Here is a 25,484-nt window from a genome sequence, read left to right as displayed (position 1 = left end):
TCTGGGGGCATCGTACACGGTCTGGTGGGATTCAGGAAACTCAGGCTCGAGGGGATCGAGCATGAACTTCCTGACAACATACCGGTACTGATCGCCGGGCAGAGCACACTGGCACTCGCCAACAGTACTCCTGTCGTCGGCCACAGCTTCAGCATCACGTGAAGACATCTTGCAGAGGAAGAAGAGAACGATTTCGAGAGAATGCTCGATTAAATAAAGGAGTATTCGCCGGAAATCGCCTTAAAGATGAAGAGAAGAGTGAAAAGTGTGAATTGCAAATAACCCTCTCCCCCTTTATATAGTAATCGCAATTAATGCGGTGAATTTAATGCGGAGGAGAGAGAAATCGAAGGTGCAATGAAACTATGACACGTGGCAAAAAGCAAGCTGGCAACAGCTGTTGACAGGACGCGTGCCAGTAATTTCGCGGCCACGCGCCCGAAAAATCGTGCCCACGCGCCTGAAAAGGCGAATGGAATGACCATGTTCTGTCACGTCACCATAACTTCCTGCACGTCCTGACAGTCAGAAGAAACCGTCGCACGACGTTTCAGATGTCTGGACTGTTCTTATCCTTACCAACCTTTCGAATTTCAAAATTCAAAATTCAAAAAGATTCAAAAGTAAGCGGGAAAATACCCCTTACCTTGGCAACCAAGTAACCATAAGACGAATGCGGGTACAGTGTTAAGGCAAAACCCTTCACATACCTAGCACCCGCAGGGAATTGAAGCCAAGAAAACCCCGGCAACAAAGTAACTATAAGGCGGGTGCGGGTACAGTGTTAGGGCAAAACCCTTCACATACCTAGCACCCGCAGGGAATTGACGCCAGGGGTACCTTGAAAGTAAAGTAACTGTAAGACGAGCGCGGGTACAGTGTTAAGGCAAAACCCTTCACATACCTAGCGCTCCGCAGGGAATTGAAACCAAGAAGGATCTTTTGGGCAATGCTTGTGGAAACGGAAATAACATCCCCGCATAGCGGGAACGTCGAGAAATACATTGTTTTGAGGCTCCAGGATGGAATTGGTGGTTTAAACATAATTGATCACTATGTTCAAAACCACTAAAACCTCAAGGAGAATCCACACAAGTGAGACTCAACGCTCCTGACTTGCGAGAAGGTTACATACCTACCCGCATCATACCCAAAGATCAAGCAAAAAAATCGGGAATTTTTGCAAGTGACATTAGGAAATCCGCGAGAAGAATCCCCACGGAGAACCTTAAAACTAAAAACCTTTTCAAAACCCCTTACTTAAAGTCCAAAAGTTCACCTCACTTTATTGAACATTCATGAGAAGAACATTGGACTGGGGGGACTTGAAGATGTAGGTCCCAGCAGAGCCCAGTTGGTCCCGCAAGACTCACCTTGAACAGGGACGTCTGCGCAAAGACCATCTGCTCCCGCAGGACCCACCATGCTCATAGAACCTTACGCGCAGTACGCAAGCTGTACACGCAGGGAAAGCCTCCCAATGGTGAAGTACCCCGCCTGTTCCCGCAGTTGCGGATACAAGCCATCAGGGAAGGCTACCCGCAGACAGCAGGGCTACACGCACAAGACATTAGATACTTCAGTAGTCACATGAAGGAATGAGCAAGGCGGGAACAATCCCGCCTAAATGAGCCAGTCTGTATGATTCTGAAATATCTTTTGTACTATACCTACCAAGGTATGGATAGGACAGACGATCTGACCAGAACAACCCATGAGCCAATCACAGGGTGACAGCTCACCGACAACAGTGCGAGGAGGAGCACCCTCTAGTACTGTTTGTCACTATTAGCCGCTGCCTACTCACCAACCCTTACTGTGGGACATGCGCAGCCTACAGTTGGTGGAATAGTGTTACTATTGGCCGTAACCTTTTCACCAACCAGCATGGCCTGCGTACAATCCACAGTAGGTGGGACGTGCATAATCTACAGTTGGTGGAATAGTGCAGCCGACTTTGTCACTGTTGGCCGTAACCTACCCACCAACCAGTATGGCCTGTGCATAGTCCACTGTTGGTAGAACAGGAATACTATTCAGTCGGCTGTACCTGCTTGGAAACCTACCTTCGGCTATAAATACTCCAACATCTTGGAATGGTAAGATCATCTGCTATCCAGTTATCTAGCAATCTCTTAATATACACTTATATTCAGAGCAACCTAGTCTGATTCTCACGCCGGAGGGTGGTCACAAGGAGGAACCCCCCCTTCTCAGTGACGAGCTTACGGTGTTTGTTTTGCAGGTCTCCTGAAGAACAGCCTTCTCAGCTAGACCTCATCCGTGGGAAACATTACTTAACCCCCAGATTATCTATAATCTGTACCGGGTCACTTAGTGTTTCTTCAGTTATTCACGAACCAAGCTGAACGGCTCATTCAGTCAAATAGGGTTATTCACGAACCGAGCTGAACGGCTCATTTTCAAACTGAGCCGAGCATTCTTCAAGCAATCTCCGAGCGAGCTTCTATGCACGAGTAGTTTGGAAAACCCGTAAGTCAAATATGAAAACCAGACCCTCCATTCTTATTCTAGAGAGAGAGAGAATGGAGAGAGCATCGGAGGAAGCGATTCCATCGGAATCCGCCGTGCTCATAAACCCTAACCCCAACCCCATCCCAGTCATCGCGGCATCATCACAGCTGCGACCGGAGTGGCCGACCGTCGACGGACCATTAGGTCTCTCGGAGCAAGACGCCGTGGGTCACGCCCGTAAGTTCTTCGGATTCGGGTTTCTGTTGCTACCGTTGCTGTGGGCCGTCAATTGCTACTACTTCTGGCCTGTTCTTCGTCACTCCACCTCCTTCCCACGTATCCGTCCCTGTAAGTTCATTTCACATTTAATTCAATCTCGTTTTTATCTAATTCTTTCATTTCACATTTGATTGAAAGCTAATTAGTTTGATGTTGGAAAAATTAGGGCAAGAATTTTAGGGAATTGATGTTTAAGCTGTAGGATTACTTGTGATTTACACCTAATAATATGCGGATCGAAATTAACAAAACGATGAACCTAATTACCAAACTAACAAATGTGGTAGGATAGAATTCGAAGCATTCATATTAGAAAGTTGGTGATGAGTTTGGTTTTAAAAAGCGTGTCTAAGGCATGACACAAATTGAAAAACGCCTCAGGGTTAAAATTGGTCAAAGTTAGGGTCTATAGGAGTGAAGAATTTTTGAATGGTTTACTGGTAAAAGAAATGAGAAAATGCAACTTTTGGTTGTACGTAGAGCAAAGCCTCGCGTATGTAAAGCTCTTGCCTAGCTTTTGGGACCCAAACGCCCTGAAGCTCCTCACACTTTTTAAAACCTAGATGACCAGTGAAGATATTACCTTTAACTATAGCTATTGTCTGTTGCATACAGATGTCGATGCAAAAGAGTTTATTCTGTAACTTAATTATAGGCTCACTTATGGGTGTAGTTAAAGTTACAGTTGGTGAAACATGTAAGAATGAAGTTTGTGCAGGGTGGTTAGCTACAACAGCAATATGCAACTTTTAAATTCAGATTTAGTATTTTACATTTGGGCCCCGTTTGTTTTTTTTAGAGATTTAAGTTTGAATCTGAATGCCACATCTGAATGTTAAGAGGTGGTTCAAATGTCTGAAATCTGAATCATTAAGAGGTGGAGGCTAGAGACGAACCTCTAGTCGTCGGAGATGGAGCCTAGTCTCCGGGTTAGAAGTTAATGGAGGCCGGAGACAAACGTATGTTTTTTTTGGGTTAAGAGGTTTTCAGACCTACTAAAAGCTCTTACTGGTTCAGATGCTATTAAGACGCTGAACCTCTTAATGCCAAAAAAAAACAAACAGCCCCACGTCTGATTACGTCTGACCGAATCAGACGTTTTCCTCTATTCAGAGAAAAGAGGCAAAAACAAACAGGGCCTTGGTTTTTTGTTGGTTTGAGGTTTTTATACAAGTTGGAACAAGCTGATAGGTGCATTGATGATGATAATAGCATTTTAGATTACAGACTTATGTTTACTAGGAAAACTAGTTTATTAACCATGAGTACCCAATAGATCTAGGGCAGGTTTCGAGTAGCTCACGTGTCGGCTTGGCTTGTTTACACCCCTACTCATACCCGTTGGTTATCTAATTACTCATTACTTGTCATTCATGATCTTAGATGGATTAAGGTTACCCATTTGGATTTTGTCACCTGAAACCCGGTGACTTTCAAATACTTACAATTCTAAAGATTCTATATTTTCTTTTGCAAAATTCAAGTTTATAACGACTTTAAAAGTACTAATATCTTATATGGGTAAGGGATCAGTTTTGAGGTAAACGAGCAGTTTTGAAGCATTGATTTTAATTTTTTTAATTATGTTTATAGATGTTGTGGGATCAGCAATAGGATTGACGGTATTTTCAGCCATCTTAGCGTCGTGGGCTTTGACTTTTACCATTGGAGGCGAACGGTTTTTTGGGCATGCATGGGATGAACTTGTAATGTACAATGTTGCTGACCGATATGGTTTGACCGGCATCTTTTGAATTTGTATTAGAAGGTTTGGAATGGAGTCAAATGATAATTTGGTTTTGACAACTCAAGATATGTTTATGTATAATAATAGTTCTAAGTTTCTTATAATGATAGGGTTATCTAAGCAGGTTATGGAAATCTGAGGTGCTTATGGTCCAGTTTGGTAGTTTTAACACTGAACCGCTAAATCAAAGGGTTAATTTTGTCACTTTGGTAACTAAACAACCAGAGTTTGGTCGTTTGAACCAGATTTTTTCATTTTCTTTCTCAAAAATTTTAATTTCTATTATAGTTTTTCAGAAATACATATGAATAACTGCATCCTTTAAAAATGAAAGATAAAGATAGACAGGGTTAAACAACGGTTTTATTTACACCGTCGGTTCCAAGTTTCAAACCATCGTCAAACTGCTATAACTGAATTGGTTGAGCTGAGCCGGCCAACTTACTTTGTTTTGGATGTTAAAAGACTAAAAATCCCAAAAACATGTAAGAAAAGATATGAACCATTGATCATATCAAGTTAATGGAAGTTAGTTATGAGCAGGATATGTTATTGATGAACTATTTTGAGTTTCGTTAAGAATTTTGTTCACATAATGTGCTTGAGTTACCACAAGACCATTTTGGGTTTATATAATCTTAGGGTATGTTTGGGATTGAGTTTGAAAACACCTTATTGGTTTATTGGCTTTTTCAAAAAGCCAATAAGTTAAATGGTGTTGTGCAATCACAAAAAACCCTTTTATTTTAGCTTTTTGAAAGAGTTAAAAATCAGTTTTCCAAAAGTCTCAAATCTTGGTTTTTTAAAATGGCTTTTTGAAAAGCCATAAGCACTTTTCAAACTCAATCTTAACTTCAAGAATAACACACCCGTAAGTGCTTAAAAGATGATTTTCTTTCCATTCACAATTCATGTGTGTGTGTGTTGGGGGGGGGGGGGCTTCTTTCTTTTTACTATGGTGCATTGTAAGTTGTAATAGTTGGGAATACTTTTTGATAATAAACTATGTAGCAAAACCTGCCGCGGTAGCGCAAATATTTGAATTGAGCGGGTATCTGTTAACTTCGTCACGACACCAACACTAAAGACTATCGAAATTAGATGGCTATTAGGGTGTTTGTAGTGGTAAAGGAGAAGGGGCGACAAATTAGCACACCACTACACTACTAAAACAAAAATCACCATTTGCTGACCGTACGTCACATGACAAAGATAGCCATCTCTCTACTCTCTACAGCACCTAGCCTTATTTATTATTCGATCATCCACATTCCCATGATGCTCCCATTTTGAAGTTTTGACAGAAAATAAAAAATGGTGAGTCATGTTCTCTGCTGTAGGCAGCAATATAGTATAATATTAATATGCGTTATTTCCGGTTGTTTTTCTTCCCGCAATGCTCATCTCCATTCATCTTTTCGATTCTTATAAAAGGGTTTCTTATGATCAATTTCAATTCGGTTTTGTGAAATTGGTCGTTCGTGATCGATAATAATAATAAGCTTAAATGTTTTCTGGTGAATGTGGGATTTGAGATGGGTATTTGCTTATTTGATCACCTACTCAGCAAGCAAAAAAACCCAATTCTTCAAATTTTTATTTGGGGTTTTGTATTTATTTTATTTTATTTTAATGTTTAGGGTTCATGTGAAGTTAGGGGTTGCAAACGATCAGAGCCTGAGCTCGCCTTCGAGTTTTTTTTTTAGCTCGTGAGTCGTTTTACAACCTCGTCTCGGGCTTGGCTAGTATATAAATTTTTAATTAATTTATTAACATTTTTAGTTATTCTTATATATTTCGAGAAACCTTAAACGATCCTAAGCTCTGCCGAGGTCATGCATAGTACCGTAAATGAGCCAAATCTCGACTCGAGCTCGGTTGTGCAGTGTGAAATTAATACATAGAAGTCCAAAAGAGCAAAACTTCGTTTAAAAATAAACAAGGCTCGAGCTCAGCTCGTTAACTGCACAAGCCTTAGGCTCGACTTGTTTGGTCCCCTAGTTTTATATGACAATAATCGGTTACCCAGCTGCATAAATGTTGTCAAAATCATATATTCTTAAAGGGTTTTCAAGATTTTCATTTGGGGTTAAATGTGAATTCATATTACTTGTTTCTGTTTATGGAAGTTGATTAATTTAAATTGGTGGCATGACTGTGTTTACTTGAACATTGTAAAGCTCTAAAAGTTTGTTTGTTTTACTTATTGTGTACAACAGTTATTACCAATGAAAGTATATAAAGATATCAACAACACGCGGTTTTTGATCAAGCTATAAGTTCTACAACTCGTGTGTTTAGAGAGTCCTTAATATTATATGGCGCGCGGTGGTGTTTGCAAAGATGTTCTGAGTGGTGTAGGAATGCTAAAGGCAGATAAAACTAATATTGTTACAAAGTGTGCAAATAAGGCGATTGAAAAGCGTAGAAGCTCTTTAACGAATGGTGTGTATAAGCTTCTTGAATGCCCTGTGTGCACCAACTCAATGTACCCTCCGATTAATCAGGTTCGTTTTGCATGGTATATCACTTGATGTGCTTTTGTATGTATGGTTTTTTTTTTTTTTTTGGGGGGGGGGGGGGGGTGCTACGTGTTGATGTGAGTTTTGGAGATTATGTTCGAATGTGTTTTTGTTATTACAAGATTTGCAACATTTTCATATTTGATACTTCTTAAGTTGAATTTAACGAGGCCTCAGGATAATTATCGAGAAATAGACACTGGTTTTCTGCTTGGTAAGTTAATGAAATTTAGATTTTTACATGCCATTTTTGCAACATCAATGTAGGTTTTAACCTTTTATATATATGCTATACGCACATGTATCTATATATATACCACACACATAGGCGAAGGTTCTAGGAAGAACATGGATTTTTTGCAAGAACAAAAAGAACAAGCTAAATCATTTAGTTTTTTAATCTTAAAACTTTAAAAATGGTTGAAATGCAGTGTATATTAGTCGCTCTTGAAATGAAAACAAAATATGAACAAATTTTGTTTACTTATAGAACCTACGCATGTGCAAATCATGTGTAGGGCAAAAGTAAGCTTGTTTAATAACGAGCCCGACTTATCGAACCTAATATCTGTCTAATTTTTATGTGATGTATTTAATTATATAGTAATATTTATCGTATATAAAAGGATGATAAAAATAATTAAAAGTGTATGGAAATTAATTAATAAATAATAAACGCACCGAGCTCAAGCTTGAAAAAACGACTCGCTGGCCGAGCTCCTGCTTTAGAAAAAGAGCTTGAAATGAGCTGAGCTCGATCTCTCGTAAGTCAAAATGAGCTGAGCTCGAGCCTAGTCGAGCTTGAGATAGGCTTGGCTTTTTTACACCCCTAGTTTCTAATGTTTGGATGATTATTTACTTTCAGGTTATAATTTTTTACATTTAACTGTTTATTCACATCACTATCAGAAGTTCTTAACTGCTAAATTTGCTCATCTCTATATAGTGTCCAAACGGTCACACGTTATGCTCAAAATGCAAAGCAAGAGTTCAAAACCGTTGCCCGACATGTCGCTCCGAGTTGGGAAACATTCGATGTTTGGCTTTAGAAAAAGTAGCAGAATCTTTGGAGATTCCTTGTAGACACCAGAATCTTGGTTGTCTTGATATTTTCCCTTATTATAGCAAACTAAAGCACGAGCAAAAATGTCGATTTCGCCCCTACAAATGTCCTTATGCAAGATCTAAGTGCACAGTGACGGGTGATGTTCCAAAACTTCTTGATCATCTGAGTAATGATCATTGTGTTGTTATGCAAGACGGATGCACATTTAAGCATTGGTATGCTACGCCGAACCCACGTGAAGATGAAAACGCCACGTGGCCGTTAATTGTAAGTTAATTTGTTGTATTTCTTGATAAGTATTTATTTTTTGTCTATTTAATAGTAATTTATTTATTCTTTATATCTATTTTAGTACTTTTATGTTTTCTTGTAGAAACTTTGTTATTTACATCATTTGTGCTACTTGTATTTTAAATTTGAAGATTTAAGAACCAGAGGACATTAAATTAATACTAGTAGAACATTGTTTAAAGATTTTCTATATTGAAACGCTCAAGATTTATATGTCGTCTTTTATCCTTTTAATCATCTTTTATGAATTCACAGAAAACAAAACAAATATAGTTTAAATATAGAACCTACACATGTGTAGGTAAACGATTAAAAATTAAGAAATATGTATGAAGTATGAACAAATTAAATTGATGGTTTTTATGTACATATCATACACATTTGTATTTAGGAAGCACGGTATTTGAAAAATATGAACCATGGATTAAAAAATTAAACCATTTTGGTTCGTTCTTTATGTTCTTGCAATAATTTAGTGTTTTTAATGAACCTCATCGTGCGTGTGTGTATTATTATTATATTCTTGTATTTGTTATTTTAACAACATTTGTTTATTTCTTACTTCTTGAAAATGGTTGTATTCTGAAGTACCTAAACACAATTATTAATATATTTACTTCAAGAACTCCTAAAAAGCAATCATTTTATTTATATTATATATTTTTATATTATGAGGGTAGTATTGTCATTTACTATATGTAATTGTGTGATTACATACAAGTTTACATGTCTTTAATAACAAAATTACATATAGTTGTAATAACCAATAATAATCCGGTATTCTTGGCGCAGCGGTTTACATACATTACTGTAAAACATGTGTTCTGCTGCTGCAGGTTTGAATCTTGGTGTCTACAATCTTTCGCTCAAAAAAAAGCCTGTAATAAAAAATTATATATAATAAATGACAAAGCTACCCGCATATATTATTAAATATATGAAATAAATAAATAAAATGATTGGTTGTAACGAGTACTTAAAAGATAAATTATTTGAAAGTTATGAAATAAATGTAACTTATAAAAGTCAAACTGTTGACTTTTTGTTCGTTCCGATTGATGTCTAGGTATTCAATTGCTTTGGAAGACAGTTCTGTTTGCACTTTGAAGCGTGCCGGCTAGGAACGGCTCCCGTCTACATATCATTCTTACTGTTCATGGGTGAGGACACAAAGGCCAAGAGTTTCAGTTATTCTTTAGAAGTCGAAGGGTATGGACGTAAATTAACATGGCAAGGGGTCCCACGGAGTATTCGCGACAGTCCCCAGAAGATTCTCGACAGCCAAGACGGATTAGTGATTCCCTGAAAGCTAGCTTTGTTCATCTCGGGTGGAAATGGAAAAGAACTTAACTTAAGAGTTATAGGCCGTATACGGAAAGAACAATAAGTTGAAAACTATATCGAGTTTGATATGCTTACGTGATTATTCTCGCGTTTATGGGTTCGAGGGTCTCTAGATTTTGGTAATTTTTATGTGAAACTAAGGAAATCTTGTTTATTATGTCGGATTCGTGAGGTTAAAGTAAGATATATTGTCTTAAAATTAGTTTGCATGAAAAAGTTTAACATGATAACATGATTCCCTATGAAGTCTGTTTAATTTTGTATCAACCTGGCCCAAAAATGCCTTTTCTCATAGCCTTTTTTTTGAACGGCCAACAAAAAAATATTAAGAATAAGGGAACTAGCAAGAAGCTAGAACACCCATACCAAAGTACAGCCAGCGGCTCACACGAGCAAATGCGAACAACAAAAACAACAAACCCGACTAACACAAGCTTTAGACATTAAACCTACGCCAATCATCCCAAGTAGGTTCTCTCTTTTCCCCCTTATACTTTATCCAAAGAAAGCTCACACTTTATCTCATATACTATTAAAAATGACAAAAATTCGAAATATTCTTGTGTTTTAGCATCATTTTTCAAAAAAAAAAAACAATAAAAAAAAACCCTCCAGTGTTGTATTCTGTCTAAGCCTTAAAAACATGTATAAAAGCGTTTGGTTAAATAAACATGCAAAATTAAATAAAGAGTAAACTGTCATTTCCGTTCACCTGGTTTAGTCACTTTTGTCACTTTTATGAGTTCGTTCAATTATATTTAGCATTACCATCAACATGGTACGTCATTTTCCTAGTCTATCACTCTGATTTAAATTACCCTATAACTATTAATAAAATATGATTTTTTTTTAAGAATAAGGTACAAAATAAATAAATTAAGATTGAAAAGAGTATATAGATATATCTGCATGCAAAAAAGAGAAAGCCCTTGAAAGAGAAATTGATTTCCCTTCTTCCAACCAGGTTGATCTTCAGAATTTCTATTCCTCATTTTGAATATCATCATCTGGTTGGTTGTTGGCATTATTAACTCATTACAATTATCAGGTATATATATATATTCTTATCTTCTTTTATGCAATGCACACCACCTGTTTGATCAAATGCCTCACTTTTCAACAATTTCATTTCATGTTTGATTATTCGACAACGCAGGTATTTCTGTTGTGTAAATTATAAACAAGACAACATTGTTTGTGGAAAATAAGGATAATTGTTGGATTATTATGCCCACATTTCTATAATGTTCTCATGTTGTGGAGGTGAGAAAGAGGGCTCCATGCAAGATACACAATCTAATAAAGCTAAAACCACCGCACAGCCTCGTGGGCCCACCAATGTCGCAGGCGGAGGAGGAGGAGGTAAATTTATCCCATAAACATGCATGTTTGTTAGTCCTTATTTAAAATGACAAATTGGATTTTAATAATATAAACTATGATCAATTGGCTGATTATAATCCATACTGACAATTTGATTAATAACGTGTAAGTCAAAATGTATGTATTTGATGGTATAAAAGTGAAAGTTACAAGTATCATTGATCAAATAGTCAGCAGGCTTTGTAAACAAACCAAATGTTTAATGAACTGTTCGTGAATTGTTCAACAACAAGTTTGTTTATGTTAGTTTGTTTAATAAACAAACGGATATGTGCAAAGTTTTTTGTTCTACGAACGGACATGAAGACATTCTCTTTTGTTCATTTATATTCGTGAATGCTTGTTTATGTTTTCTTTCAGTGAATTGTTAATAACTAATAAATGAGCCGAGCTCGAGCTTTAGGAAAAACGATCAAAACAAGCTGAGCCCTAGCTCGAGTTTGGCTCGCCCTCAGCTCGGCTCGTTTGCACTTCAATGCCAAAACCATGTAATAAGTAATTAGCACATAGCATAACTATGATGTTTTGTACTAGGTAATACCATAGGAGACCCTAGGAGCAGTGGGGCAGTGAGAACCGGGGCTCCTGTAAAATCGTTACCAATTGAAGCACCAAAGTTGCCATTGGCTGATTTGAATAAGATGACTGGTAACTTTGGTTCGCGTGCGCTAATTGGAGATGGTTCTTATTGTCAAGTTTATTATGCAAAGTTGAGTGATGAACAAGAAACAATAGTAAAGAAGTTGGATCCCGGATCTTCACCCGAGCCCGATGCTGATTTTACAAACCAGGTGAGAATTTTGGTTGTTTGTGATATTGAATAATCATAATCAGATAGTAATTATGTGATATTGAATAATGAGGGTATTCTTTTCCGAACCAATAGTCTGTTGAGAACTGCAATAACAAAATTAACTGTTGCACTATTTGTTATATAAATTTACTAGAATGTATGCATATTTTTTATATGTTTAAGATTTATTTTTAAAATTCATTGTATTGATAGTCTTTTATTTAAAGACAAATACCATAAAAAACCAACATACTTCTTACCTTTTTTCTCGTAAACGTCCCTCAACAACCATTTGCACATTAAAGTCCCTCTACACGTTAAATCTAAACAAAATTGTAAAATTTTATATTAAAACAACTTGGGAATGGGTCATCCAAATTGTTTTGGAAAAACAGGGATAAAAAATATATAACACACATAAGAAAAAAAAGGACATGTAAGAAATTCAATCGGAAGTAGCAGTTTCAAATTACTTAAAGTTTATTTATTTTATATTGTTTTTAACAGTTTTGTTCAAATTTTAACATGTAGAGGGGGAATTAATGTGCAAAAAATTGTTGAGGGACTATGCAAATGTACATATACGTTATTGAGTAAAGGGTTGAATGCGCGTTTTGAAACTGTTTGTGATACTAACTAATCACAATCAGATAACCATGTTTGCATAATTATGGTTGTTAAAGAAAACTAGTGAAAAATGACCAAAGTTGACTTATTTCTTGCTTATTTCAAATTTAAAGTAAGAAAATTTACTTTCTATTGATTAGTTTTTTATAACTTGTTTCTCGAAACTTTATAACTTAATACTTTTATTTGTGTTTTCAAGAAACAAGACAAAAGGATCCATATATTTGTTAATGCATGCAGTTGTCGATAGTTTCAAGACTTAAAAATGAATACATTGTTGAATTGCTTGGTTACTGCTTGGAGGAAGACAACCGAATCTTGGTATACGAGTACGCACCCAATGGCTCTTTACACGACGTATTACACGGTACACATAAACATTCTTCTATTCCGATTTTACCCTTTACTTAATTTTTAAATTTCATTATCAAAAGGGTTTAGGCGTGTAAAGAACCGAACGCCCATTGAACTAATCGACCAGGAATGTTGTTTATGTTCACTTACTTAATAAACGAACAAACATGAACAGAACTTTTTGTTTATTCAGTTAAACGAATGAACCCTGTCTTGTTTGTTAATTTATGTTCGAGAACATACGTAATCATTTGTTCATTTATATTTGTATATGTTCATTACTTTTCGTTTTTTTTAAGTTCGTTCGCTTGTGTGCGTTAATATATTTATTTAAATTTTTTAGACCGTTAGATTTAGTCTAGTTTTAATAACTTTTTAGGCCCCGCACATTGTTGTTCACATTTACTTTCAATTGGTTTTAGTTCAGTTATATTCATTCGTGAAACGTTCATTTATCTTGTTAATGAAGAACACGAACACATTCATTTTCTTAAGAAACAAACACAAACAAGAAATCCCCGTTCATTTAGCTCTTCGTAGTCGATCATTGTTTCAGTTAAATTTAAACGAACAAACACGAACATGCTCTATTCGTAATGGTTCGCTTAGTGTAAAAACCTAAAGGGGTTCATATTTTTGGAACTTATAGGTAAAAAGGGTGTAGAAGGGGCTACTCCTGGCCCACATCTCACGTGGGCTCACCGAGCCAAAATCGCTTATGGTGCAGCACGTGGTCTAGAGTATTTACATGAGAAGGTTCAACCGCCTATTATTCATCGAGACATTCGGTCCAGTAATATCTTATTGTTCAATGACTTTGAGTCCAAAGTAGCTGATTTCAACTTGAGCAATCCTTCTGACACTGCAGCTCACTTACATTCGACACGGGTTTTGGGAACATTTGGCTACCATGCTCCCGAGTGAGTGTTATATTTTTTTACTAGAGGTGATAGGTCGGATAATGGGTCAAACAAATTTGGGTTGAAACAGGTCACTGGGGCCAAAAGTTTGAAAACGAGCTGAGCTTAAACGAGCTCAAGTCTTAATGGAAGCTCGTTTAGTTAATGAGCTTGAGATCAAGCTTCAGATACCGAGCTTGACTAGGCCTACGAGACTAAACTGCCCTATTATTTGTAAAGATATAATTTTTTTAATTTTCTATAATAAGTATATAATTGTATTATAGTGTTGTTTCATATTAAATTGTGACAAAAAAAACTAAATAACATATATTTTGTTTTGTATATAATTACAATTAGGATAATTTCACAACTTTTAAATAATTTAATAACTTTAAGAATACTTAACACCAAGCATTTTATTTATTTATTTTGTATAATTAATATATTTTAGGGTATTTTTGTCATTTATTATATGTAATTTTGTGATTACATATAATAAATGCCAAAAACTACCCTCTAATAGTATAAATATACAAAATAAATAATTAAAAAAAGATTGGTTATTAGAAGTTCTTGAAGCTCTTAAATAGTTTGTAGTTCTAAAGTGTCTAAACCTTAATTAGATTATTATATATGTTATACCCTAATCAGATAATTATATGTTATATACATAAATTATTTAGATATATATTAAATAATAAACGAGCCGAGCCCAAACTTTAGACATAGAGCTTGAAACGAGCTCTAGTAAATTAAATGAGCCGAAATCGATCTTAGGCGATTCAAGCTCAAACAGTTTTTGGCCAAAAAAATTTTTTACAGTTCAACTAGTGTATATCTTATTAGTTTTTTGAATAAAATGATTGAAAGTATTATTTAATGGTTTTGATTTAGGTACGCAATGACAGGGCAAATAAGCCAGAAGAGTGATGTTTACAGTTTAGGAGTCGTTCTATTAGAACTTTTGACAGGAAGAAAACCAGTGGACCACACATTGCCCAAAGGGGAACAGAGTCTTGTTACTTGGGTGTGTCTTGCTACTAGTAATCCTTTTAACACTCTCTCATTTACATCAAAACCACAATTATTATTATGTTTGTGTTTGTGTTTGTGTTTGTGTTTGTGTTTGTGTTTGTGCTTGTGCTTGTGCTTGTGTTTATGTTTATGTTTATGTTTATGTTTATGCTTATGTAACATCTCATGAAAGTTGCAATATGTTTTTGGAGAAGTTTTCAAGTTAATAAAAATGTTCCATTCAACTAGAAGGAAGCTAATAGTTGCAATTTTAGGTGTTTAATGGATAATGAAGCATTTGATAGAACTATGAGTTAAATTAAACATTGCAATTGTCTTGAGATTAAGAAATGTGCAAGTCTTAATCATGATAAAGATAATATAAATGCTCATATGGAATATTCATTTTGGTTTTGTTGTTACAGGCAACTCCAAAATTAAGTGAAGATAAGGTGAAGCAATGTGTTGATCCAAAGTTGAACAATGATTTTCCCCCAAAGGCAGTTGCTAAGGTCTACTTCTTATTATTCTCTCTAAAAAATTAAGTATATATAACTCTTACACATGTATGTGTGTTATATTTAGGGAGCGGTACATTACAATACAATGAAACATTATTATTACGGTAACAAAAGGAACAAACTTTAATCGTATAAAATTTTCTGTCAGGGGTTCATATATTTTTTAAAACCTTTACTTCTTATATACAAATATACAATGTCCACGTTAGATATATAAAAACAATTAAACTCGTTCATATGCGTTTTAAATGTTTACCTACACATTTAAGCGTAGGAAATATAACCTACACATGATTTGCACATGTGCAGGTTTTAAAAATAACCAAATGTTGTTTAGAATATTAAAAGAGGTGAATAAACATTGCATTTCAACGACTTCTCGTTTATATTTAAATTTTTTTAAGGTCGAAAAAATTAATGATTTATTTTGCTCCTCGCAAAAAGTTGTGTTCCGCCTCGCACACACACACACATAATATTACTAGCAAAGGAAGCGGGATAGGGGTGAAATTAGGGCGGCAGGTGAACATAAAAGAACTATACGAGGCCTTTTTCGTGTTCATTCGTTAAGCTTTTATCGGGAAAACATATGGTTTACGAACACATAACCGAACAAATTCCATGTTCCTCTTCGTTTTTTAAGGACTTGAATTTGTTCGTGTTCTTTCGTTAACATTTAAAGAAACACATATTTAAAATTGTGTAACCCAAACATGACCATTTAGCCCCGTTATCTAAACGAGTCAAACGGGTTGGTGGGTTGTAATCAAGTTGCAAACATGTTAACGTGTTGGAAGGCTGTAGTAAATGGGTTAAAAAGATCGTAAATGGATTGACATGGTCGACCCACTTAATCAATCGGGTTAAACAAATCAACCTAAACACAACCAATTTATTAGATGGGCCGGATACTAAAACCCAGTTTTTCATTTTTTATTTTTTTTTTGATTTTCTGATCGTGTGAAGAATTGCAACCCTTAAGAGACATTGGTCCAAACATGGCTTCGAGTTGAAATGGATCAAAATACCTAAAACATGAGTTGAACCACAAACCCTTTTTTTATCCATTTATGTTTTCTATATGAACAATTGTTGTGTTAATTATAATTATAAGTTAGGGGGTGTTTGGCATTGCTTCTTAAAAATGCTTTTTGCTTTTTGGAAAGACAAAATGTTCAAAATGCCCCTCCAAAAGCACCTAAAAGCATCAATTTGATGCTTTTGGAGGGGCATTTTAGACATTTTGCCTCTCCAAAAAGCAAAAAGCATTTTAAAAAAGCAATCCCAAACATGCCCTTAATATTGTTACAACAATAATCTTAATCTTTGACTAAATATGTTTCCTTTTAGCTATTTTTAATTTGTCCCATTTAAATTATATACAGTTGGCAGCAGTTGCTGCACTTTGTATCCAATACGAGGCAGATTTCCGGCCCAATATGACAATTGTTGTGAAGGCTCTTCGGCCTCTTGTCACTGCCAAACCAGCCCGGACCGATTCTCAAACTTAGCATACCAACTAACGGGCCACAACCCGATTCATTGAGAACCAATAAACGCATTGCATTGGTTTAGCACGTGGGTCCCACAAGTAAGTCCCAGCTTCTTTTTACCCTGAAAAAAGCAAATGTATTCAAATATTAAAGATTTCTTGTTCATAACTGGAATAGCCAACGTAACCGAACTGAAAAAATCAAACTCAATTAAAAACTGATGGTTTGGTTTTTATGTCTATTAGAAAACGATATTTTGGTACGGTTTCAGTTTTGCATCAACCAAACACCCAAAAAAATTGAACCAAACAAAAAAAATTGATTCCAAGTAATTTATAAGAAATTACTAAATGATGTAACTCTAAAAATCTAGATCCAAATGCGTAATAATTAATTGCTCAATAATTAACAAAAAAAAAAAAAAAATTGGCTCAAAGTGTCAAGCCCGAATTCATTATTTTGGGCCATTTTCTTTCCAACAAAATTGTTTCAGCCCTAATGGTAAAACCGAGAAAACGGATATCAAACCAAAACCATTGTGAAAACCGGAACCTGAAAACGAAGGGGTTTTACATTAATAAATAATAATAATAATAATAATAATAATAATAATTTATAAATGACTCGTTTATAAAAATGACCTGTTTTGCCATGTTACGGTTACCTATTCAGACATCTTGGTTTTTTATTAGTCCAAAAATTGGTTTTTGTTTTTGACAGTTTTGGATGTCGGTGGATGCTAGAGTCGGCCGGAAGCTGTGGTATACAAGCGTTGTGTGTAAAATTCTGTATACAGTTATGGTAGTTAGCTGTAGAGCCGAAAGAACATACGGTATATACGATGTATATTAACTGCAATTAAGATGTTAAATAGAAATTTGCATTTTAAACAATTCTATACGCAAACCTTTTAACTTTAAATGACAAAAAAGTATATGACATAACTTCTTATTACTCTTGATTCGATTTAATCACTTTAAAGTCGCAACTTCATCATTCACCTTTTAAAAGGCACGGCTCTCCAATCACGCATCACATACCCGAGGCTTTTGATATCAAGCTAAAACTAAAATATTATTGATGTATAGAAACTTAAGATATTTTCAATATCTCTGGTCAGATTCGTTCAATTAGATTTCAAATTTAACTATAATCAACATGTTAAATAGAAATTGCATTTTAAACAAGTTAATATGCTTATTATACTTCTGATACTATTTAGTCACTTTAACTTTAAAAAGAGAAAATAAATGGACTAACTCATTATACTTCTGATGCTATTTAATCACTAAGTAGTATTTCATCATGCACCACACTTGGTTTTATTAATAGTTATAGTTTACTTTAAATCACTCAATGAAAGAGAAAAAATAATGATAGCTAAAACGAAATGTTCCTGCCCGGGATCGAACCGGAGACCTTTTGCGTGTAAAGCAAACGTGATAACTACACCACAGAAACAATTTTGCGATTTTAGGTGCTTCATTATTTATACCCTAATGTTGTGAAAAAACGAATTATATTACAACTTTTGAAGGAATACATTAGTTTTTCCTATGCCAATGAGCAGATTAACAAAAGTTCGCCAATAATATTGACAACTACCATTTTGGAAAAAAAAAAGAAAAAGAAAAACAAGAAAATATGAACTTTATAAGCTAAAAGCCAACCGCCAACGTTGCGAAACCGCCTGACTCGTAATTAAAGAAAGTTATTTAGAGTTTACAAGGTAAACTTTGGAATATTAGGAGAAGATGATGAGTTCAACCGAAGGCGTATAAACCATTCTTCGCCTTCGATAAACGAAAAACAACTATAAAGTATTTGTATATTATTTGTTGAAGGATTGAAGAATAATATATAAGATTTTTCATGTTTGTTCAATAGATAGAAAGAGACGTTTAATGAGATTCAGTTGTAAAAAAGATCCACCAAAGTGGGCAGCCTTAACCGGATGTGTAACAAGTAAGCTCAAAAGCCGTTCCCGTCCCTGTCAGGGGAGTTGCCAACCATCTCTCCTTCTTACGAACACAATAACTTCACATATTGCACAGTTTATATAGCATGTCTTTTATTTCCCAGTTCCGATGTGGGAGGTGCTTTTAGTTAGTTGTTGACTTTCAAAGGGTTGAATTTTAAGAAGCAATATTGAAACTTTATCATGAAAACAATTATAATTGAATGATTAATGGTTTTTCTGTTTAGATTGACATGATATATCTTAATTTTTTAAAATAAAATATAGATAGTATTAAATCTCTAAATATTTATATAACTTTTATTATATAAATACATGTATAAAACAGTTAAAAGTCTCGATGAGCTAGGCCTTATAGAATTACATGGCCCATCATCTCTACGATGGTTTGGTCCAACTGTTAGGCTCAAAATTCACCATTTAAGCCTCTGATTTCATTCAACAAGACTTTTCATTCAAGATTTGTAACGTTCAAAACTGTCCATACATACCAAAACTGGAAACCAGGGGTCTTTTGTAATGGTTTTATTCATTCAGAAATTTAATATAAACCTTGCTTCTTGAAATTTGCTTTCTATGCCAATTATTATTGTTTCCGCCTTGCGTCCCCTCCACCAAGGCACCACCTAATGGTAGTGTCTCTTACACCGATGCAACAAACACGTCGTTGTCGCCGATGCAACCACGATCATCATCACCACCACTTATACAGGCACGGGGACCCACACGGATACCGACGCACTAGGGTCTCCACCTCCGTCACCACTGCCTGCTATAAAAAATATATAACATGTTTACCCATTTTCATACTAGATTTTTTAAAATAACTCATTTTAACCGAGGTTAATTTTAGATGAACATCATTTTAACCTGAATCAAAATAATACCATATCACTCCCAAATTTGACCTGGCATATTACCTCATATTTTGTCAACAACTCAATTGCCACCCTCAACACGTTCGACAACCCACAACACGTTCACGGACATATTACCTCGTTTTTTTTTATCAACTACTCAATAGTCGCCCTCATCACGTTCGACAGGTTATCTAAATCTCTACCCAAAATACATCACAATCAAAGAAAAGTCTTCTCAACGGTCCCATTTAATAGGTTAGTAATACACAAGAGTCTCAATACACAATGAACCTTCCAAGTTTGAACCAATCATGATTACACATTTACATTCCAAAGACTTTGTTCCCAATACTACAATTCTACACTCCATATTATCATAAAAGTAATGGAAATTCACCATCTTCCTCAACCAATTTAGATATTGCAACATGACTACAAGGTTAATCACCAATTATTAATCAACATTTAATCAAGAACCTAGTAAATGTATATAATCTATCTATATTCCTTGAATTAAGTTGTGCACAAGTCAAGAACAACAAGATTTTGACCCCAAAAACAACATATCTAACATCAGGAGATGCAAATCTTCACATTTCTTGATTGCAACTTTAACATCAAGCACCAAGAAAAGGCCATCCCAAGTGCCAAAAACCGCCCTCCGATCAGTCCAACCAAAACAATCAAAAACAGAACCAAACACCCATAATTCCGCCGTAAATTAGCTCCTAATTCATCATCGTCATCGCACTCAACGTTATCAAGATCTTGCTTCAAGACGCAAAAGATCTCACTTTTCGAATCCAAACTAACTATGGGCTTCACTGCCGCTTCTTCTTGTTTAAACCCGTAGCATATTTCATGTTTTGAATCCATCGAAGACCTGCGAAGCTTCTTGGGTACAAGTTTCTTGATCCTCGATTTCATCATATCTTTTCTCGAACTCTTGTGAACGATTTCAATCAAAACTCCATCCGATTCTTCCTTCTTTAATTCTACTTGATCTTCAGTTTCGAACACTTGGCTACAAACAACAACCGAATCTAAATTTACGGATTTCAACCGCTTCCCGAAGGATTCCAACAACAACAAGACGAAAGCCGACACTGTAATCCCAATATTAAACCTCTTCGAATGGAATATCAAAACCGCCACCAACATAATATTCAACATAACCACTGTTACATAATTCAATTTCGCCTCTATTTTCCTAGAATTCACAATTTCAATTTCATCTTCAATAATCTCATCATAATATTCCCTGATATCCAAACCACCAGACGACGAATTGCTTGACTCTACAACCGAACCAGACGACGATTTATTCGGTTTCTTAACTGATACTTTACGAAACCTAGCGCGATTGCGAACATAGAGATCGATAACCGACCTCGGAAAACCGGTTTCCAGGACGAGAGAAGGACGGGTTTTGGGTGATTTAAGATGATCAGCGATCAGTTTCGAGAATCGGTTGCGTCTAGTCTTGTTGTTGTTCCAGCTAAATGGCATGGTTGGTGATTGACTGATTGGTGGGTTATTAAGCTAATTACTACACTACAAATTATGAAACTTGTGGGATGGATTTATGAGCATTGGATTGTGAAGAAGTCACGAGGAAAACGTGAAGGAATCGGCAATGATAAATTTCTATAAATTATGAAAAAGTTTTGGCATATACGATGATTGATTAAGATGAAATAGTATAATAATTATTAGTGCGCGTGATCCGACAGCACTTTAAAGCTTGGTGGTGGACTATATATGTTTTGTTTGTAGCTTATGAATTTGGTATTGACGTGGAAATTTCGTCTCACCTATACATGTAAACATGTGTGCTTCTCTCCACCTACCTTTATTATAAATTAACTTTTTATATTTTATACAAGTTGGTAAGAAAACCAATCAAAGGTAGCTCATCCTGGTCCATCTATAGTTGTAGCAATTTTGTAAATAGTTATTATTCCAGTCTTGGTTGGTTGTGTAAATAAAGTTGTCTTTTTAGAAAAAGAACAAATTCAAATTCTGACATATATGTATGTTATGTGTGCTTCGGTTTTATACTTGGGTTTTAAGTAATTATCTATTGGGCTTAAGTGTAATGATAAATGGACTTTTAATTAATTTGTTTGGGCTCATAAGGGAATTGAATTTGGATTATATATTAATCTATATTTTTTATTATTTTGACTTGATCAAATAAAACAAAACAGAAAAGAACGGTTACTTCTTCTCTAGTTCTTTATTACATATTGTCTTTTTAAAGCTAATATAGCATGTCAATCTGTTTATCAAACAGGTTGTCTTTGGGTCAACCCATTTAAGAAACAAGCTAGTGTCTGTTTATTTTGATGTAAGATTTCCGGGTTGGACCAAGACCAGAAACGTTTGGGCTGCAAGTCATGGTACTCTAAAAATGTTTGGGCTGCAACGTGCAAATTAATTTTTGGGCCTTTGCAATCAAATTCACTTATATTTGGGTTGCAAGTTGCTTTCATCAAGTGACATTCACATTTCATTCTTGCTAACCGGTGCATTTAGGTCTATTTTTTTTTGCAGGAGATCCATTGGAGCCTTTATGCACACTAGAGGGGTAGAGGGGTGCCCGTGCTATGCGACGCATAACACATGCCTTGGTGACAATGTAATAATTTTGGGTGTTCATGGTTCGGTTTGAAACTATGAAAGCGTTCTAACCGGTCATCTGTTTGGTTCCACGATTGTTTTTTTCTTTAACTTTTGGTCAGTTTCAAAATTTCAAACCGTAGTGAATGGTTTTCTTTGCAGTTTATACAGACACCTGCCACATGAAACCGAACCGAACCGTTAATAATGAATGCATTTTAATTTTTTAATTATTTAGTATTTGTTTAATTTTATTTTGGATATGCGTATTTTTCGTTTTGTTTTTTATATTTGTGTATTTTTCATTTTCGTTTTGTTTTTATAGATGTGTGTATTATTTGTTTTGTTTGTTTAAGTTATAGTTATATTGTAATGAATGTAACCGATAATGATTAAATTCGCGTCAACTCGTCGCTATAACTCTAGGTTTGGTATACCTAGATTCGAATTCGATTCTCATTCAAATTAGAAATTAAAATTGAATAAGAATTCGTCTCGATTATCAATTATAAAAAATTGGAGATCTTTATTCACATTTGGTGCAAATCAAATTTATTTTGATTAGAATATCGAGTTATTCAAGTTTGATTCAAATAAAATACACCTTTACCCGTATCCGTATTAGAGATGGCCTTCTCAATCTTAAAAAGTCTATTTAAATCATGTCTAGTCAAATCTTATATTTAACAAAAAAACCAGTTTTGAAAAGTCAAAGAAAGCTTTAATGCAACAAGCCAACAACACAAAATAATTTTTAAAATATTTAAATCCAACTGCTCTTTTCAATAATAAATTGTTTTCAGATTCTTGAAATGCGATGGAAAAAAGTTGTCTTGGATTCTTTTTCTTAATCAAGATGGTACATAATCTGTTCACACGTAAAACTAGTATTGACTTTCTATTTTGACTTTTATATAAATATCATACCAAAATAAATTTAAACTTTTACCATCTTTCAGTTGATGCTTTCCTAGTAAAAAAAAAAACTAAAAGCCAAATCAAAAAGTTACCTTTACAAGTTTTAATCATTTGAAGAAGAGTGAATATCTTCTAGTGGGATTTGAAAGTCAAACTCTCATGATCCAAGGCACTACTATCATTACAATCTTCCGGTAGATTGTCACTCAGAGAAAGAACATCCACTTTTGACCAAAAGAGGGGTTTATAACAAAGATTAATATAGAGACAAGTGTTAAACAAGAATCTAGATTTGTACAAGGAAAATCAAGCTTTTTAGCCTGATCATTGATCAAGAATAACTAGGATCATAAGATGCTTCATGTCCGCGGAATATCGATTCGCCCAACAAGAGCAGGTCAATGAAAGTCAACTGTTCACAAATAAAATCTTGGATTATATGCTTATAAGATAGATCATGTTTGCTCAAAAAGCTCTAACCAAAAGCAACACACGGATGCTATATCAGGTTCTGCATCACAACCCAACTAGAATACGTTATACGTGTACCACTATTACAAAAACGTAAACGTAACATATATATAATCCAAACTCTAATCATTTCCGGAAAAGCTAAAACACGCTAAATGGCTAAGATATTCACATCTATGATAATACCACAAAAAGGAAAACCATGAACAAGACCAAGAAAAACTAACCATATCAAACCAAAATCAAAACCCAATGACACAAAAAGTTTTCAAATAGGATAGGTGGTTTGCATCTGAAAGCCCATATTATTGGGTGGATCAAAACTATGTAAACTGCCACCGCCACCACCACTACCATAGGTGGTCCCTCCATATGTAGGAGACACGAACAAATTCCCATATGTTTGGTTGAAATCCATGCTGGCGCTTTCACTGTTTGTTTGATTCCATTGGAATTTGCATTGCTCCGGCGAAGTGGTAGTTTTATATTCCACCGAAGAGGTGGACTTCTCGTTAATATTAACCGTTGTTATATCATGAATACTAGCTCTTCTTTTATCTTTACCACCAGAAAGCTGCCGGATGAAATATTTCTGAGCATGACTTGCCACCTGAGTTGGCGTTCTTGTCACAACAAAGTTTCTTGAAATGTTTCTCCAATCCCCTTTTCCATACTTTTTTAACCCCAAAAGAAACAACCTGTTACAAATTCCCAAAAACCAATATCAAGTTGATCATTGTTTATTGATCACATCCAAATTCAAAAAAAAAAAAGAAAAAGAAAAAAAAACACTTACTTGTGTTCTTTTTCGGTCCATGGGACACCCTTTTTCCTTTCGGGCTCTAGTGGCCGTGTTGCGCCCACTGGAGCCAGAGGGACAGAGACGGCGGCTGCAGCAGCCGCCAAGGATCTTTTCCCTCCAACACCATACTGCGGCGTGATGAACCCGTCAAACTCGTTATTGTTTCCCCATTCTAAAGTGAAACTAGAAGTGGTGCAATTGTATCCATATTTTGGATACAGGCCTGCTTCAATACTAGTAACATCATCTTCTAGTTCTTTATACTGTTTCATCACATCTGCCACAGTCTTCCCGGGAACCATCTCCGCCACTCGCTGCCACCGGTCTGGTGTATCTTTATCAAACTTAGCAAGAGCGTTTTCAAACAACTTGTTTTCAAGAGGTGTCCAGATTGTGCTCTTTAAGCTATCTTCCATCATCCATGTTGAAGAATTGGATGGATATGATGATGATGAAGGTGGGATAACCAAAGTTTCCCACTTCATTTAATCCCAAATTCAAGATAAAATCTTTAAGGTTTCTTGTTCAAGATTGATCAAAGATGAAGAAGTGATGAGTCTTTTACAATGGATTCAAGAAAGTTAAATCAAGAAGCATTTTTTTTTTGTGAATGGAATCAGAATAGCTTTTTTCTTGTTTGCCTCCACAACCAACCACCCAACCACCCTGGGGAATCTTTAAAAGACCCACCTTTTACAAAATTAAAGAAAATACTTCCCAAAGATGGAGGGGTATGAAGGTATCAAGAAAAGCAAATCCACTCTTTCTCTCTCTCTCTCTCTCTCTCTCTCTAGACTCTAGAGAGAGAGAAAATGATATTAATACAATATACTAGAAATGGGTCAGCAAGATCTTAACTTGTTATAGCTTCAAGATTGGAAATCTTGAAAATCCCATTTGGCAGTTGATGAAGTTAAGGGATTTGAGTTCCTGAAAAGATGGAAATGGAAAAGATATGCAGAGAGAATCTTGGGTTGAATGATTAAGGGAGTATGAGATGTGTGAAGTGAGCAAAGATTGGT

The 25,484-nt window shown here is 35.3% G+C and overlaps 4 protein-coding genes, 1 long non-coding RNA gene and 2 other non-coding genes across 8 annotated transcripts; 3 read left to right on the top strand and 4 right to left on the bottom strand.

Annotated features, from left to right (window-relative positions):
- The first annotated feature begins 2,446 nt into the window (after positions 1-2,446).
- On the top strand, positions 2,447-4,635 carry LOC143553681 (uncharacterized). Its single transcript, XR_013138873.1, has 2 exons — positions 2,447-2,823; positions 4,348-4,635. It is a non-coding gene; the product is annotated as an uncharacterized LOC143553681 (long non-coding RNA).
- Positions 4,636-5,718: 1,083 nt separating this feature from the next.
- On the top strand, positions 5,719-9,972 carry LOC143553665 (putative E3 ubiquitin-protein ligase SINAT1). Of its 2 annotated transcripts, XM_077043611.1 has the most exons (4): positions 5,719-5,818; positions 6,721-7,008; positions 7,970-8,356; positions 9,447-9,972. In XM_077043611.1, exons 2-4 carry the CDS (start codon positions 6,820-6,822, stop codon positions 9,684-9,686), a joined length of 816 nt encoding a protein of 271 aa, XP_076899726.1. In that variant the 5' UTR covers positions 5,719-5,818; positions 6,721-6,819; the 3' UTR covers positions 9,687-9,972. The 2 variants fall into 2 exon arrangements, with proteins under 2 accessions (XP_076899726.1, XP_076899733.1); XM_077043618.1 differs by lacking the exon at positions 5,719-5,818 and having other exon boundaries at positions 6,573-7,008.
- Positions 9,973-10,726: 754 nt separating this feature from the next.
- Positions 10,727-16,829, top strand: LOC143553656 (putative protein kinase At2g41970). Its single transcript, XM_077043603.1, has 7 exons — positions 10,727-11,086; positions 11,642-11,898; positions 12,768-12,894; positions 13,531-13,801; positions 14,678-14,810; positions 15,223-15,309; positions 16,704-16,829. Exons 1-7 carry the CDS (start codon positions 10,969-10,971, stop codon positions 16,827-16,829), a joined length of 1,119 nt encoding a protein of 372 aa, XP_076899718.1. The 5' UTR covers positions 10,727-10,968.
- A 1,373-nt stretch (positions 16,830-18,202) lies between these two features.
- Positions 18,203-18,272, bottom strand: TRNAV-UAC (transfer RNA valine (anticodon UAC)). The gene has a single exon. It is a non-coding gene; the product is annotated as a tRNA-Val (tRNA).
- A 442-nt stretch (positions 18,273-18,714) lies between these two features.
- On the bottom strand, positions 18,715-18,843 carry LOC143556224 (U6atac minor spliceosomal RNA). Its single transcript, XR_013139348.1, has one exon. It is a non-coding gene; the product is annotated as a U6atac minor spliceosomal RNA (small nuclear RNA).
- Positions 18,844-20,222: 1,379 nt separating this feature from the next.
- On the bottom strand, positions 20,223-21,158 carry LOC143556122 (uncharacterized). Its single transcript, XM_077045542.1, has one exon. The coding sequence runs from the start codon at positions 21,156-21,158 to the stop codon at positions 20,223-20,225; it is 936 nt and encodes a 311-aa protein (XP_076901657.1).
- A 2,683-nt stretch (positions 21,159-23,841) lies between these two features.
- LOC143555227 (transcription factor DIVARICATA-like) lies at positions 23,842-25,232 on the bottom strand. The gene is made up of 2 exons (XM_077044816.1): positions 24,457-25,232; positions 23,842-24,358 (listed from the first exon to the last, which is right to left on the bottom strand). The coding sequence occupies exons 1-2, from the start codon at positions 24,945-24,947 to the stop codon at positions 23,929-23,931; spliced, it is 921 nt and encodes a 306-aa protein (XP_076900931.1). The 5' UTR covers positions 24,948-25,232; the 3' UTR covers positions 23,842-23,928.
- Between the last annotated feature and the right edge of the window lie 252 nt (positions 25,233-25,484).

The sequence above is a fragment of the Bidens hawaiensis genome, unplaced genomic scaffold (assembly GCF_021521415.1).
Source record: "Bidens hawaiensis isolate Kalapana, Puna unplaced genomic scaffold, B.hawaiensis_p1.1 tig00001032_1, whole genome shotgun sequence".
Lineage (NCBI taxonomy): Eukaryota > Viridiplantae > Streptophyta > Magnoliopsida > Asterales > Asteraceae > Bidens > Bidens hawaiensis.
The sequence above is the reverse complement of the archived record's forward strand: the minus strand, read 5'-3'. Positions and strand labels throughout refer to the sequence as shown.

What these genes read in the sequence shown, in the direction of transcription:
- LOC143553665 (XM_077043611.1), top strand. Translation starts at nt 6,820, where the DNA reads ATGGCGCGCGGTGGTGTTTGCAAAGATGTTCTGAGTGGTGTAGGAATG. An exon ending in TGTACCCTCCGATTAATCAG is followed by an intron (nt 7,009 to 7,969) that starts GTTCGTTTTGCA and finishes ATCTCTATATAG; the next exon opens with TGTCCAAACGGTCACACGTT. An exon ending in ACGCCACGTGGCCGTTAATT is followed by an intron (nt 8,357 to 9,446) that starts GTAAGTTAATTT and finishes ATTGATGTCTAG; the next exon opens with GTATTCAATTGCTTTGGAAG.
- LOC143553656 (XM_077043603.1), top strand. Translation starts at nt 10,969, where the DNA reads ATGTTCTCATGTTGTGGAGGTGAGAAAGAGGGCTCCATGCAAGATACA. An exon ending in CGCAGGCGGAGGAGGAGGAG is followed by an intron (nt 11,087 to 11,641) that starts GTAAATTTATCC and finishes GTTTTGTACTAG; the next exon opens with GTAATACCATAGGAGACCCT. An exon ending in TTTGGCTACCATGCTCCCGA is followed by an intron (nt 13,802 to 14,677) that starts GTGAGTGTTATA and finishes GTTTTGATTTAG; the next exon opens with GTACGCAATGACAGGGCAAA.
- LOC143556122 (XM_077045542.1), bottom strand. Translation starts at nt 21,158, where the DNA reads ATGCCATTTAGCTGGAACAACAACAAGACTAGACGCAACCGATTCTCG.
- LOC143555227 (XM_077044816.1), bottom strand. Translation starts at nt 24,947, where the DNA reads ATGAAGTGGGAAACTTTGGTTATCCCACCTTCATCATCATCATATCCA. An exon ending in TGGACCGAAAAAGAACACAA is followed by an intron (nt 24,359 to 24,456) that starts GTAAGTGTTTTT and finishes AATTTGTAACAG; the next exon opens with GTTGTTTCTTTTGGGGTTAA.